Source organism: Balaenoptera borealis (assembly GCF_965194805.1).
Source record: "Balaenoptera borealis genome assembly, chromosome: 9".
Lineage (NCBI taxonomy): Eukaryota > Metazoa > Chordata > Mammalia > Artiodactyla > Balaenopteridae > Balaenoptera > Balaenoptera borealis.
Genome location: NC_138873.1, coordinates 18,865,596 through 18,881,135, shown reverse-complemented (window position 1 = coordinate 18,881,135; position 15,540 = coordinate 18,865,596). Strand labels below are relative to the sequence as shown.

At 34.2% G+C, this 15,540-nt stretch overlaps 1 protein-coding gene across 2 annotated transcripts in view; it reads left to right on the top strand.

The window, feature by feature from the left end:
* The window catches only part of ADGB (androglobin), a 166,886-nt gene that overhangs the window by 64,770 nt on the left and 86,576 nt on the right, over positions 1–15,540 (top strand). For both annotated transcript variants that reach the window (XM_082405431.1, XM_082405432.1), the window contains exons 8-10: positions 2,185–2,432; positions 6,591–6,725; positions 10,553–10,647. In XM_082405431.1, coding sequence (XP_082261557.1) covers positions 2,185–2,432; positions 6,591–6,725; positions 10,553–10,647 — 478 coding nt within the window. The remainder of the gene's footprint in view (positions 1–2,184; positions 2,433–6,590; positions 6,726–10,552; positions 10,648–15,540) is intronic.

Sequence of the window (15,540 nt, the reverse complement as noted above, 5' to 3'; positions counted from 1 at the left end):
ATTGAGATGACCATATGATTTTTATCGTTCATTTTTTTTACTGTGATGTATTACACTGATTGATTTCTGCATGTTGAATCATTCTTGCACCCCAGGAATAAATCTCACTTGATCATGGTGTATGATCCTTTTAATGTATTGTTGAATTCTGTTTGCTAACATTCTGTTGTGAATTTTTTGCCTCTATGTTCATCAGGGATTTTGATCTGTAGTTCTCTTTTCTTGTGATATCCTTGTCTGATTTTGATATCAGGGTAATGCTGGCCTTGTTAAATGAGTTTAGACGTTTTCCTCTGTCTTCTATTTTTTGAATGAATTTGAGAAGTATTGGTATTAATTCTTCTTTAAATATTTGGTAGAATTCACCAGTGAAGCTCTCTGATTCTGGACTTTTCATTGTTGGGAGGTTTTTGATTACTAGTAATCAGTCCGTTCAGATTTTCTATTTCTTTGTCTTGGTAAATCATATGTTTCTAGGAATTTATCCATTTCTTGTAGGTTGTCCAATTTGTTTTATATATTTGTTTATAGTAGTCTCTTACGACCCTTTGTATTTTGTGGTATTAATTACAATGTGTCTGTTTCATTTCTGATTTTCTTTATTTGAGTCTTCTCTCTTTTTTTGTTGGTGAGTCTAAAGGTTTGTCAATTTTGTTTATCTTTTCAAAAAACCAGTTCTTAATTTCTTTGATCTTTTCTATTGTCTTTTTAGTCTCTCTCATTTATTTCCACTCTGATATTTGTTATTACCTTCCTTCTACTAACTTTAGGCTTCATTTGTTCTTTTTTTTTCTATTTCTTTGAGGTGTAAAGTTAGGTAGTTTATTTGAGATCATATTTCTTGATGTAGACATGTATTGCTACGAACTCTCACAGAGCTACTTCTTAGAACTATCTTTGCTTTGTTGTATTTGTTTTGTTGTCGTTGTATCTGTTGTATTTTTGTTATGTTGTACTTCCATTTTTATTTATCGCAAAGCATTTTTTTGATTTCTTCTTTGATCCATTGGTTGGTTAGTAGCATATAGTTTAATCTACATTTAATCTAATAGCTGTGAATTTCCCAGTTTTCTTCTTGTAATTAATTTCTAGTTTCATACAGTTGTGGTTGGAAAAGATGCATGGTATGATTTCAGTCTTCTTGAACTCATTAAGAGTTGTTTTGTGACTTAACATATGATCTATCCTGGAGAATGTTCCATGTACATTTGAGAAAAATGTGTATTCTGTTGCTTTTGGGTGGAATGTTCTATATGTGTCTAAGTCCATCCTATTTAATGTGTCATTCAAGGCCAATGTTTTCTTTTTTTTTTTTGGCCATGCCACGTGACATGTGGGATCTTAGTTCCCTGACCAGGGATCAAACTCACTCCCCCCGCAGTGCAAGCACAGAGTATTAACCACTGGACCGCCAGGGAAGTCCCAAGGCCAATGTTTTCTCATTGATTTTCTGTCTGGATGATCTATTCATTGGTGAAAGTGGGATATTAGTCTCCTACTGGGTGCTCTTCTATGGGTGAGTCCTGGGATGGGTGAGTCCGTGAGAGCCCTTTAAGAAGTCTTTCTGAGTTTGCTATAGCCTTGTGGGCCTCATTGATGCAAGCCCTGCTGGCTTTCAAAACTAGATGTTTTGGGAGCTTGTCTCTGATCTGCAGGTCTTAAAAGTTGGGGTGCCATTATGTGGGGTTCAAACCCTTCACTCTTCAGGGAAAAGCTTAGGGATGTGAGCTCCCTCCAAACTGTGTGTGCCCACACTGTGTGAGGTTTATGGCAAGACCATGTCTCAGCCTCTCCTAGCCACTTCAGTATGGTTTTTTTTCTCATTTGCCAGATATGAAGGAATTCCTCAGCTAGTTTTTTTATTATTTTCAGAGGAAATTGTTCTGTATGTAGCTGTAGATTTGTTGTGTCCATAGGAAGAGGTGAGTTCAAAATCTTCCTACATCACCATCTTTAACTGGAACTCTGTGTTTGGTCTCCTTGCATCAGCAAAGCCCACCACAGAGTAGGCACTCAATCAAAGCTTGTTGAATAAATAAGCACATAATGGTGTTTTTAACTAACATGTGAAGTAACTATTGTAATTGGTTTTTTGAAATAGCAAGTTGATTTTTTTCTGTCGGTAATTTCTTGATGTGGAATAAAAAACTTAATTTGGAAATTAATGTTGTTTTTTTACCTAAGCCCAGGATATATGGACAAAGTTTGGGAGCTCTTGAGAGAAATATTGCCCGAGTTTAAGCTGTCAGATGAGTCCAGCTCTGAAAGCAAAATAACAGACATAGATGCCAAATTGAAAGAACAAGGGAAAGACATGAAGGATGGGAAAGAAGTGAAAGATGGCAAAGAAATGAAAGATGGCAAGGAATTCAAACCTGAAGGTTCAGCAACAACACTAAAATTACCTGAGAAAAGTGACAGAGTTTTAAAGGGTAAGACATTTTATATCATGATGTTATTCAATATGGGTATTATATATAAACACTTTATAGTTTAGTCATTGCTTAATTTAATGATTATTTATTGTCATTATATTTATTAAGTGTTGTGAAAACAGTCATGTAATTAAGGTCCTTTCTTTCCAAGATATTAGAACTTGCAATGGTGTTTACCATATGTTAATTATTCTACTATATTTTGCTCTCCTTAAAAATCAAAGGCAATTATATATTTTGATGATACTAAATTAATATATTATTAATATAGAAAAACACATTAAGTTTTCAATTTCCCTTAAACACATCTTTCTTATATGTTATTTGTAGAGTGGAATGGACCAGAATACCAAAGGAGAAATGTTGTCCTGTTTTCCTTTTCAGGAAGTGTGAAATGGACATAGATTAGATTATGATTTGCAGGTTATTGTAAGGTGAAAGTTAAAATCTGGGAAAAAAATTTTCGAGTTATTTTACAAAGTGTAGGAGCATTTCTTCTTAGGTGGGAAATATATTTAATCATTATTTATTTTATGTTTTCTAAAATATTTCATATAGCCATACATATGAACAATAATGCTTGTATAGTAGAGTTAAATATACTAGAAAATACTCAGCTTTTTGTGTACTGTGATAGCATCTATAATGATCTTTCAAATGTTTATGTTTTATAAGATATTGATATTTTGTCCTTATCTAGATCTTATCAACCAGCATTTCCAACTATATACTGCCCAGAAATAATTACTGTAAATGTTCCTCAAAAATATACAAAAAAATTGTGTGTGTGATATCTGCCTATCATCAGTGCCGTTTAAAATGATCTAATGTGCATTAGTTTATAAAAGAAAGCAAAAAAAAAGCCAGATTAAATTTGTTTTACCCAGTGTATCCTAAATTAATTTGAACCTGGAATCCCTTTCTCATGTATCACAAGTTAACTTCTGTCTATCCATCCCTCCATTTTACAATCCATTCAACATACTACTTGCTGAGAATATCAGTAAGTGTTCCAAGAATTAGTGATAACTTGATGAACAAAATCAGGTGTGGAACTCACTTCCTAGAGCTAAGGACTAGTGAGTGGGACTAACATTAATTTTAAAAATCATAAATACATACTAATACATGAGTCTTGAAGGGAAATACAGGAAACTTTAGGAGTTCATATGAAAGACCTAGTCTGGGGCATCAAGGAAGAATTCCCTAAGGAATTTTGAGCTGTGTTTGCAAAGATGATAGGAATAGCTGGAGGAAGATTAAGGACTGAGAAGGGAAGAGCATTCTAGGTAGAGGAGACAGCAGATATAAATATTATGAAGAAGTAGCAGGAATGACAATGATTTGGAAGACCTGGTAGAAGATATGTTTAGCTGGAGGAGAGGATGTGTGGAATAAAGTGGCTTAAGAAGAGCCTGGAGAAGTAGATAGGATAGCGATCATGTCAAATCCTCCAGGTCATGTTAAGATGATTGATCTTTACCAAGGAGCAATTGACGGCTAATGAAGTTTAGGGTTGAGTCATGATCTATTTCACGTTTTCAAAAGGATATTCTGGTTCTCTGAGAAGAAAATAATTTGGTGTGCACGTGGGGGTGGAGAGTCAGTGACATGAGTGGACATAGAAAAAACAATTTGGAGACCTTTGCATCAGCTCAGGTCAGAGACAATAGTAGCTTGGCATAGGGTAATAGGACAGTCATAGTGGAGAGGCAGATAAAGTAAATGATTGAGAGATATTTAAAATGTAAAAAATGGCAGAATGTGGCAAAGATGATGTGCAGAATTCTGACTTCCAAAACTGGATAGATGGTAGTACCTTTTATTGAGAGGGATAATGCCAAAAGAGGAACGGCTTTATGAGGAGAGATCACAGAATGACTCAGAACATATTGAATTTGATGTGCCTTTAAGAAATCAAGTGTACTTTCATGTCAGGAGTTCCAGGCTGGTGATATATTTTTGGGAATCATTGACAAATTCATGCCAAATTAAACAATGAATGATATTCCCAAGGAGATGGCATAAAGTGAGAAGACTAAGAAGCTTAAGACTCAGCCTTAAAGAAGCTAAATATCTGAGAACTGGGTACAAAATAATGAGCTGGCAAAAGAGGTTAAAGGATGACCAGAGAAACAGGAAGAAGACCAGCAGAGCATGTTGCTACTGAAGTCAAAGGAAAAGAGTGTTTTAAGAATCAGGGAGATTGTGTCAAGTGGTGTTGAGAGTTGAAATATGAGGACAATTCAAGTTTCTCTGCTGGATTTTGTGATATGGAGGTCACTGGGCACTGGCAAGTGATGGGAGTGGAAGACACATTGGAGAGGTTAAGAAATAAGTGGGAAGTAAAATAATGTATAAACACCCCTGTTAGAAGTTTGTCTGTGAAGAACAGGAGAGCGACAAAGTAGAAGCTGACAGGGAATGTGAGGGATCCGTGAAAGATATTTAAATTTTTACCTGATGAAGAAGTACTTTTAAGTGATTGCGAAGATGCAGTTGACATGACAGCCGTAGTGTAGGTTTCCAGAGAGCCCAGGTGAAGGGATTGGACCAAACCAGGGAGCAAAGTCTCCTCCATCCTAACGGGTGGGCACAGGGCATGGGAGAGGACAGATGCACATGTCAGTGGATGAATGGGTTTGATAGGGAGAAGCTGAGGGTTTCTGACTAAAGGCTTCTATTCTCTACGAGCTGAGAGTGAGGTGGAGGTGGAGATGGAGGTTCTCGTTGTTATTTAAAATAGATGTGGCAGAAGCTTACAGAACTAGAGGAAGGCCATGTCCAGTAGGACTCAGCTGCTACTTTTATTTAGAGGGGTTGGCCAGATGGGTGAAATGAGGTGACAGAGGAGCAACAGATTTACTCATGGTATTGGCAAAAACACATTTTGATAAACATTTTTGCATACTTTCCAAATTTCTATGTGAAAAGTGTGTTTTTCTATTTATAATTTTTATTATATACTATATTATTTTAAATTATGAATTCTGAATAGGCATTTAAAGGCTTTTAAAATCCCAATTTAAAATCATACATGAAGTCATATATTATTACCTATAATTAGTTTTAAGTCAAATATTTATAGAAAAGGCACAAAATAAAATTCTGATAATCTATTTTTTATACTTGTTTCCCAATAAAGTATCTCATCCTACACTTAAAGTTATAGTTATCTTTGCCTTTTTATCTAACATAGATGTTAAATCTACTATAAAAGCTATGAGATAGATTTACTTTAGAAGCTAAGGAACAGTACAAGTTGTTAATGTTATAGTTTTTATTTATGCAAATTAAAAAAAAAAAAAAACCTGATCAATGGTGATTACAAGTTTAGCAAATGATGAACGAATGAATGGCAGAAATTTGAAATTTCTGTTTTAGAATTGGAAGGGATTTATTAGGAAATAAAAAAGCTTAGGGGTTTTTTTTTCAGTTGAAGGAGAACATGTTTCATAGAAATGTAAATGTGAATGGAAATTCAAATGGTGGATGGTTCTGGGTACTGGGTTTTACTACACACAACCTGTGGACAATCAGATGTTGGTTTGTGGACGTTGGTTGGTGGCCAGTTTCCACCAGAAGAGATTCTGGAGGCAGAAAGCTGTGTTTCTTGAAATGCAAGCCCCAAGTAAAGAAGATCTTTTTCTTTTTTTAATTATTTATTATTATTTTTTTGGCTGCAGTCTCCAATATCCTTTCTTTTTTTTAAAATTATTTATTTATTTATTTTTTGGCAAGAAGATCGAAGAGGGCTCCACATTTAGGACTCAACTTTAAGTACTTTCTTTGCTGTTTTTTTTTTTTTTTTTCTTTTTTAAATGAGAAAATCAGCCTGACACCAAGATTTTATATGAATAAATTATATTTAACTGATCATCTACATTTAACATAAAATTATGTGTAGTCAATAATAAATAATGCTGCATGTCTTTCACAATACATGTCAATTTTCAAAGTTTTCTTTTGCTTTATTTTGATGTTACTAATTTGAGGTGAGTAGTACTTGGGGAAATTTATGGCTATTGTTTTACACTTAAATAAGTTAAATACTACTATTTAACTTTCTTTTCAACACAATGACTTAATAAGCAACATACATTGAGGTTTTGTAGTTAAAAGATTTATTACATTTTTTTAATATGTTGGAGAAAGCCAATGCAAAAGACCTTGGAAAGAAGAGGAGTAAAGATGGAGAGAAGGAAAAAGAAAAGGAAAAATTCAAATGGTCTCTTCATGGTTCAAGGCCCTCATCAGACGTACAATATTCTCTACAGTCTCTGTCAGATTGTAAGTTCTCAGTCTCCTAGAATAATAATTATTGTACTTATTTCCTAAAGTGCTGGAAAACATTGGAGCATAGAAATGTATTTCCTGTTTAGACATGTCTAAATAAGGTTTTCAAGGTTGCCCATAATTGTTAGGCCCTCAGATGGTTATACATAACAGAGCAAGATCCTACATATGAGACAGTGTTATCCAAGTTCTTATGATACAACAGTCACAGAAGTGTTTACATGAAGGAGGATATATAATACTAATAAAAATATATATTATATGTTAGTACACATAACATTTTTATTATAAAATATATAAATATATTTATATAAATATATAATTATAAATTAATATGTATTAATATATGTCCTCCTCTGTGTAAATTATATATATATGTTGATATATAAAATATATATTTTAAACTTTATAGTCCTAACATTGGGTCATCTATCTTGGTGCTTCCAGAGTGTATATCATAATTCTCAGTTCATCCTTCTTTACATGAAAATGTGTCCATTTACCTCCAGCACTATGCTTTATCTAGTGTTTTTTTTTTTCATTTTGTCTTCTTTCTTAATACATTACTGTGTTTTTTTTGTGAGAGCATTTTCATAGTTCTGGCTTTGTATTTTTACAGAAACATGTCTGGTGGTTTGGTAGAGAAAATACAAACGCTAGTCATTATATTTTTAATTTTATATAAAAAATTATTTTCTTATAGTGATGCCTTAAACCATCTTTTTTGATAGTGGATGACATAACAGTCCCAAAGTTACTGATAATTATTCATGTTTGTGAGAATGGCTAAACCTTTCTTTGAGTTTCTTTCTTTGTGAAAATGATGGTAACAATGCCTTTTTTCCTACCAAACTCATAGTTAAGTCAACCTCTAGATACAGAATGTGGTTCAAAGTTTGGGCTGTGGAGTAAAATTGCCTGGGTTCAGATCTCTGCTGCATGAAAAATATGTGTTAGAGAAGGAAAAAATTTCCCTCTACTCTCTCCAGGTTCTTCTAGCTGGTCTAAGAATTAAATTGACATGAGACAGATTAACAGAAGAAAAAGAATAATAATTATGTATGTATGAGGCCTCATAAGAAAAATGAAACCCAAGGACAGGTTAGGCAATTGAGGCTTATCTACCATCTGAGAGAAAGAAAAGGGGGTCGGGGGTTTGTGACTTCAAAAGGGAGGAAGGCAATTCACCTGGAGATTGAAAAGCAAATGTTTGGTAAACATGTTTGCTCTACCATGTAGAGGCAGTGGGACACAGAGAGGACTCTTGTCTCTAGGCCCTGCCCTACCACACTTAGCCCATATTCTTTGTAGGTATCTCTGGTGACAGTGCTCTTCCTGGACCAGGCCCTTTATCTGAATTCTTTTAGGCAGTTAAGGGGGAGGTAAAAAGAAAGAATTCCTGAGTACTCTGTTCTTAAAAAAAAAAAAAAAAGCCTAAAATAATCCTCATGACAAAGAGACACATTTTAAGGTGACAAATTTTGCTCCCCTACATATACAAAGTTTACTTTTTAAATGTTAAAACATATTTTTACAAGCTTGGCATATTTCACATCTTAATCCATTTTAGAGCGATCCAGGGTTCACATCTAATTTATATATTGTGGTTCTAAAGATATTATTCTTCAATAAACATATTATCTAGTGCAGTGAAATGTAAGTGCGTGAATTTTTTTCTTTTTTAACATCTTTATTGGAGTATAATTGCTTTACAATGGTGTGTTAGTTTCTGCTTTATAACAAAGTGAATCAGTTATACATATACATATGTTCCCATATCTCTTCCCTCTTGCATCTCCCTCCTTCCCACCCTCCCTATCCCACCCCTCTAGGTGGTCACAAAGCACGGGGCTGATCTCCCTGTGCTATGCGACTGCTTCCCACTAGCTATCTATTTTACGTTTGGTAGTATATATATATCCATGCCACTCTCTCACTTTGTCACAGCTTACCCTTCCCCCTCCCCATATCCTCAAGTCCATTCTCTAGTAGGTCTGTGTCTTTATTCCCGTCTTGCCCCTAGGTTCTTCATGACCTTTTTTTTCTTTTTTTCCTTAGATTCCATATATATGTGTTAGCATACGGTATTTGTTTTTCTCTTTCTGACTTACTTCACTCTGTAAGACAGACTCTAAGTCCATCCACCTCACTACAAATAACTCAGTTTCGTTTCTTTGTATGGCTGAGTAATATTCCATTGTATATATGTGCCACATCTTCTTTATCCATTCATCTGTTGATGGACACTTAGGTTGCTTCCATGTCCTGGCTATTGTAAATAGAGCTGCAATGAACATTTTGGTACATGACTCTTTTTGAATTATGGTTTTCTCAGGGTATATGCCCAGTAGTGGGATTGCTGGGTCATATGGCAGTTCTATTTTTAGTGTTTTGAGGAACGTCCATATTGTTCTCCATAGTGGCTTTATCAATTTACATTCCCACCAACAGTGCAAGAGGGTTCCCTTTTCTCCACACCCTCTCCAGCATTTATTGTTTGTAGATTTTTTGATGATGGCCATTCTGACCGGTGTGAGATGATATCTCATTGTAGTTTTGACTTGCATTTCTCTAATGATTAATGATGTTGAGCATTCTTTCATGTGTTTGTTGGCAATCTGTATATCTGCTTTGGAGAAATGTCTATTTAGGTCTTCTGCCCATTTTTGGATTGGGTTGTTTGTTTTTTTGATATTGAGCTGCATGAGCTGCTTGTAACTTTTGGAAATTAATCCTTTGTCAGTTTCTTCATTTGCAAATATTTTCTCCCATTCTGAGGGTTGTCTTCTTGTCTTGTTTATGGTTTCCTTTGCTGTGCAAAAGCTTTTAAGTTTCATTAGGTCCCATTTGTTTATTTTTGTTTTTATTTCCATTTCTCTAGGAGGTGGGTCAAAAAGGATCTTGCTGTGATTTATGTCATAGTTCTGCCTATGTTTTCCTCTAAGAGTTTGATAGTGTCTGGCCTTACATTTAGGTCTTTAATCCATTTTGAGTTTATTTTTGTGTATGGTGTTAGGGAGTGTTCTAATTTCATTCTTTTACATGCAGCTGTCCAGTTTTCCCAGCACCACTTATTGAAGAGGCTGTCTTTTCTCCACTGTATATTCTTGCCTCCTTTATCAAAGATAAGGTGACCATATGTGCGTGGGTTTATCTCTGGGCTTTCTATCCTGTTCCATTGATCTATATTTCTGTTTTTGTTAAGTGCGTGAATTTTAAAGGAATAAATCAAAACCTTTTAATTAAAAATAAAAACAATAGAGGAAAATAAATTCTATTATTTTGGCCAGAATCTTTAAATAGCAAAAGCATCATGAATCAAATGGGGTAATTTCAGGGATATTAAGGAACACATGAATAAATATTGATGTTCAGGAGCAAATCTACAGGCATTAAACATTCCAAACTAAGTTACCTTCTTAGTTTCCCTTCTTCATGGGAGGATTAATTTATTTATGTTTTCTTTCTACTTGAAATGACATAGAAACTCCCAGAATTCCTTAAATTCAAAATAAAGATTCTATGAAAGCTAAGTTACATTGACAGATAGCTAGAGTGAGTTTATGTAATAACTGTTTTACAATGAAGTAAAATGATTTCTTAATGAATTATATGGTACTATTGTGAAGGTAACACTGATGAGACATTCTATAAAATAGATGCACATTTGAGATTTAACATTTATTAAATGCATGTAGAGTCATTTACCTATATTTCATCAGCAAAGGTAAGTTCATTAAGGAATTTGAACAGTCTACCACGACCTGCCAGTTCCATTTTGGCTAGAATTTCCGTGACGCAATATGTGTTTGGTTTTACAGGTTCTTCAGCAATACAGTCCCCTCAGATGGTTGTATATGCTACCTTTACACCTCTCTATTTGTTTGAAAAGAAGATCTTTTTATTAGAGAAGATGGTAAGTACTCAAGGCCAAGAAATTCAGTATAATTTATGGTGTGTGTGTGTGTACGTGTGCCTGTGTGTTTGTGTTTACTTGTAGTAGAAGGTATATCAGAATTTAATCAAAATTTCATTCCTGAATTTTAGTCTTGTTATCTCTATAATTAGGCACTTAGGTACAGGGACCTGGAACACCCAAAATTTTCTTAGATGATTACAATAGTTTTAACTACAAAAAAAAAAAAAAAAAGGATGTAGTCTCATATATTTTTATCAATTCCTTTCATTGTAAACAAAAGACATCAAATTATATATTTCAGTGAGAAGTGTGTAAGTCATTCCTAAATAATAATAAATCATCTTTCTATAAACAGGTCATACACATATTCTTAACCTAAGGCAACTTAAATAAATGCATATTGAGGGCTAGTAAACCACTGCTATGAGCTCATTGTATCTTAAAGTAATACACACAAAAATGTTAATTGCTTTTTTCTTATAAATCTAACAACTTATAGAAAACTTAGAAAATATGGACAAAGGTAATAAAATTAAACTATTCATAGTATAAATACCTAGTCATAGACACTATTAACATTTTGGCATATACACTTTGACTTTTTTTCTTGTCTGCATATTTTCTATGTGTACATGTGTATAAATTTTTTTACACAGGGGAATTCTATTTTACTTTCTGTTTAGAAACCAGCTTTTTCACTTGACGCTGTATCATTAACATTTTCCCATGACGTGAAATATTTGACAACATAATATTTAATAGTTACACGGGATGCATTGGTTTGCCATAATTTTTTAAGTTATCTTTTGTTCTGGGACATAAAAATCATTTTTCTCCTTCCCTTTTAAAGAATAAAGTCAGATTACTCTTCAGTCTACTTAGAAAACAACCTATTGTATTTGTATTGATTCCTAACACTTTGGGGAACTTTTAGACATCCAACATTGTATTGCTAGAATTCTATATGTTCTGAAATCACTACATCAAAGTATAAGAAGACGGTGATATAATTATTTGGTTAGTTAGAAATAGCTGAGTATTAAAAATTGAATGGAAATTTGGTTGAAATGTTTACATTGTTTCAATTGTATGATTATTGCACTTTACTACGTGCATTACATTTATCTTCTGGATGATTTGCCCAAGGGGCATATAGTGTTACCATTCCTTCTTCTTCCTTTCCTTCCTTTCCTTCCTTCCTTCCTTCCTTCCCTCCTTCCTCCTCCTCCTGCTCCTCCTCCTTCTTTCTCTTTAGATAGAAACCATTCCTTCCTGCGAAAATCTGTAATATACCAAGGGTAATATTGTCAAAACAATAGAACGTAATGTGCCATTATGAATGTAGAGAAAGGGGCAGTGTCTCTGTTTTTAATTCAAAGTTATTTACCTTTAGCCATGGTTAAATCCTAGTGTGCTTCCCAGGCTTCCAAGCCTTCCGAGTTAGGATTTGAGCTGGCTATGTCAGCCCTGATTTTTTTTTAATCTCCTTACCCAGCCTTGGCCTAGGTGTTGTCTTAGATATTCCAGTAGTCTAACACCATGGACTACAAAAGACCATGAGCCATGCTTTATGGAGTGTCCTGGCCTCATGTATGGGAAGTACTTAAACACTTTTTAAAACCAAAAAATATAAAGATAGAATTTACATCTTCATTACACAAAGAAGGTGCGAAATAATCCACTCGAACTTTTTGCTGTCCTACTGAAAAACTAACCTGTAAACACAAAATTTTTAATTGAAAAGACAAAGAAACTCTCATGTTTATTCATTAATTCAACAGATGTTTATTAATTATCTATTATGTCCTAAACAATGAGCTGGGATCTGAGGACACCATGATGAACATGATTAATAAGGACGCTCCCCACAAAGTTAAGAGTCAATGAGAAAGGCAGATGAGCAACGACAGTAATAAAGTTAGAAGACTCGCATAACAGAGGGCGCCTGGAACATGGTAGATGTAGCATTCAAATAAAATAAAGTTGAATGAGTGACCAAATAAATAAATTAATGAAGGAGTGGAAAAATGAGTATTGGACACATAGCAGAAACACATCTTTCTCTCTAGTGGGTGACTAGGAAAGTCTTCCCAAAGGGGGAAAAAAAAATGTTTAAGCAGTGGCTTTAAGATGTTAGCCTGGAAAACAGGAAAAAGTGTGCTTGAAGCAGAGGGAAGCTTATGTGGGAAAGTCTGAAGGTGAAGGAGAACCCACTGGGTTCGAGGGACTGCTAGAGGTTGAACAGATTGCAAAGGGAGAAGTCTTAGAGGCAGCTTGACATGTGGGAGGGAGCCAGGATGTGCAGAGTATTATAAATCCTCCTTTTGGGGGTTGAAATGACTTAAAGGGCCCAGAGTTTCAGAAATGAGCCCAGTGTCTATAACAGTAATGAGATGAACTTCAAGGCTGTAATGAATTGACTACAATGTTACAGTCTTCTGCTGATTCTTTTACATTAGTTATTAGGATGAACACATTCTCCTGGTAAAAATCAGAATGTAAAGATGATATAATATTTTCAAGCTGAATCTACAGAAAACAAGTTCTGTTCTAGTGGAATTTTGTTAAATGGAGTACATTGCAAAAAATTCTAACCCCAAAGACAATGAGACCAGGCTGTAAAAATAAAGTCAATACTTTTCCTTTATTTAAAGAATTGGTAAAGAATGCAAGAATAAAAAAAAAACTTTGGAAGAAACAAAGTGTTAAGAATTACCCCACATTATCCCCCATTCTCTTGCTCCTGGGTCTTCTAAATGGTTTTAGTTTTATTTAAATGGGTGAGCTGGGAGTTCTAAAAAAGCCTCCCCTATCTGCTCAAAACCCTACTTTTAGAATGTCTGAGGTGGGATGGGGTAAGGGAGTGAAAGGGTTTTATGGGCAAGGAAACTTCTAATTTGTCTTACATAATGAATTATTCAAAAATATTTCTTGAAGGCCTATTCAGTATTTCACTAGAGTGTTTCACTATTCTAAATTTCTCTCTGTCCCTAATTCTAATCTAAGGAAATTTGCGACCCTTGAACAAAGTTTCTCAATATCGAACTATAACTATTATTAATAGCATTACTTTATGTCATTCAGAAGTATTGTGTAGTATGTTGGAAATAAAACAAAGTATGAGAAACTGGCTTACATACCTTACATCAAGCTAGTACTTTTGTGGATTATTCAAACAATACAATAGGTGAAAATACCATACTTAATTATTTGATACAATATCTTACATTTTCTAAATGCCTTAAATAGTTTTATTTTCTGATGCTCTGCAGCTCAAAAAAGAAAGCAAACAGACTACAATTGTGGTTGCAATTGTAAGAAGGAGTTGAGATACATAGACCAAATTTTTGAACGGTAAACTATCTGGGAATTATTCAACTTATAAATACTACTTTAGATATTATTTAAATGTAAATTTTACAGTAATGTATTTTTATTACTATACTGAGACATTAACTTAGTGAATAACAGCAATATATTCTTCCATAAATTCTTATTGGAAAGGGTTCCTTACAGGTGTTGGGAAACTTCTAAAATTTGACAGAGCTAAAGTTATACAAAAAAGGTTTAGCTTTTATAACATCTATGAAAAAAAATTTTTAAGCCACTCTAAGGCATAATTCCAGGGGTTTCTGAATTTTTTCAGTGAATTGTTAACATTCACAGATGGGATAAAGGGGATGTGACATTTTCCTCTCCTTTAAATTAGGCCTTTTTAAAAAAAAAAAAAAAATTGAAGTGCTTTCCTCTTTATTTCCCATATTTATAATGCTTTTAAATGGCTCTACTGGACTTAATAATGCACTGTTAACTCTTTCTTACAATTATTAATTATTACAATCATAATTAATCTCTGGATTCAGGAAGAACTGTTCTAGCTCATGGATACCCCCGCCTATTTTGTGCCTCAACTATAGACTGAGCTATAGTTTGAACTATAGAAAAACAGCCACCACAGCAAGTCATGTTGTAGCTGAGGCGATAATTTAGAATAGGCTAATAGGTGGGTTTCTGATCCCAATTTAAATGACTGCTTTATAAATTTACATTTTCAAACATTGCTATTTGCATAGAAATCAATGATGCAAAATCACTAGGAAGAAAAATAGTTACTGGCAAAACTGACTTTAAGGTAGTTAATATTTTATTTTACTTTAAATGTTTCAACATTTAGACCGTGAACATGAGAATTTGACTACAGTGTACATTACTTTAACTTTCACATACTTTTTGATTACTTATGGTATATTTCAGCCATCAGTCAGTAACTGAATTTCTACTTAAATCTTACTCTGAATTGTTCCAAAGCCAAGTGGCTTCAGGAGATCTGAACCGTCGAATACGGAAAGCATCTGCCTGGGAAATGACTTGATCTGGCAGGACACAGAGGAGCCTCTACCCTCTGTCCTTCTGTGAATGCCTCCATTGTCAGGCGTGATCATGAGGATTTTGTGTGTGGGGGGAGCCTGAGGACATAAACTGTAGACAAGGCAACCGCTCACCCTCATGGACCTGACGCGCTAAAGGCAGTAGGTTTATTTTGAACACTATGTAGCAATTGCTGGTGCTTAAAAAACAAACTAACAAAGACTTTACATGTTAAGTACTGCATCAAAGCTTTAACCTATAAAAATAGTAGCTGATTAATTTTGGACCAAAACTGATGTACTAAGACTTCTGCAATCTCAGAGAATCTTAAACTCTTAGAACTGAAAAGTGGCTTCTCGTTCTAGTCTCTCATTTTGTAACTAAGGAAAGGGGGCCCCAGATAACTTAAAAGATGGAAAGAAATACAAAGAGTAATAGTGCTCATGTTAAGGAATGTAGAAATACGGGTGGTTATTTTTTTTCTTATTACCACTATGTCTCTCTAGTGGTGACAGTATTTTT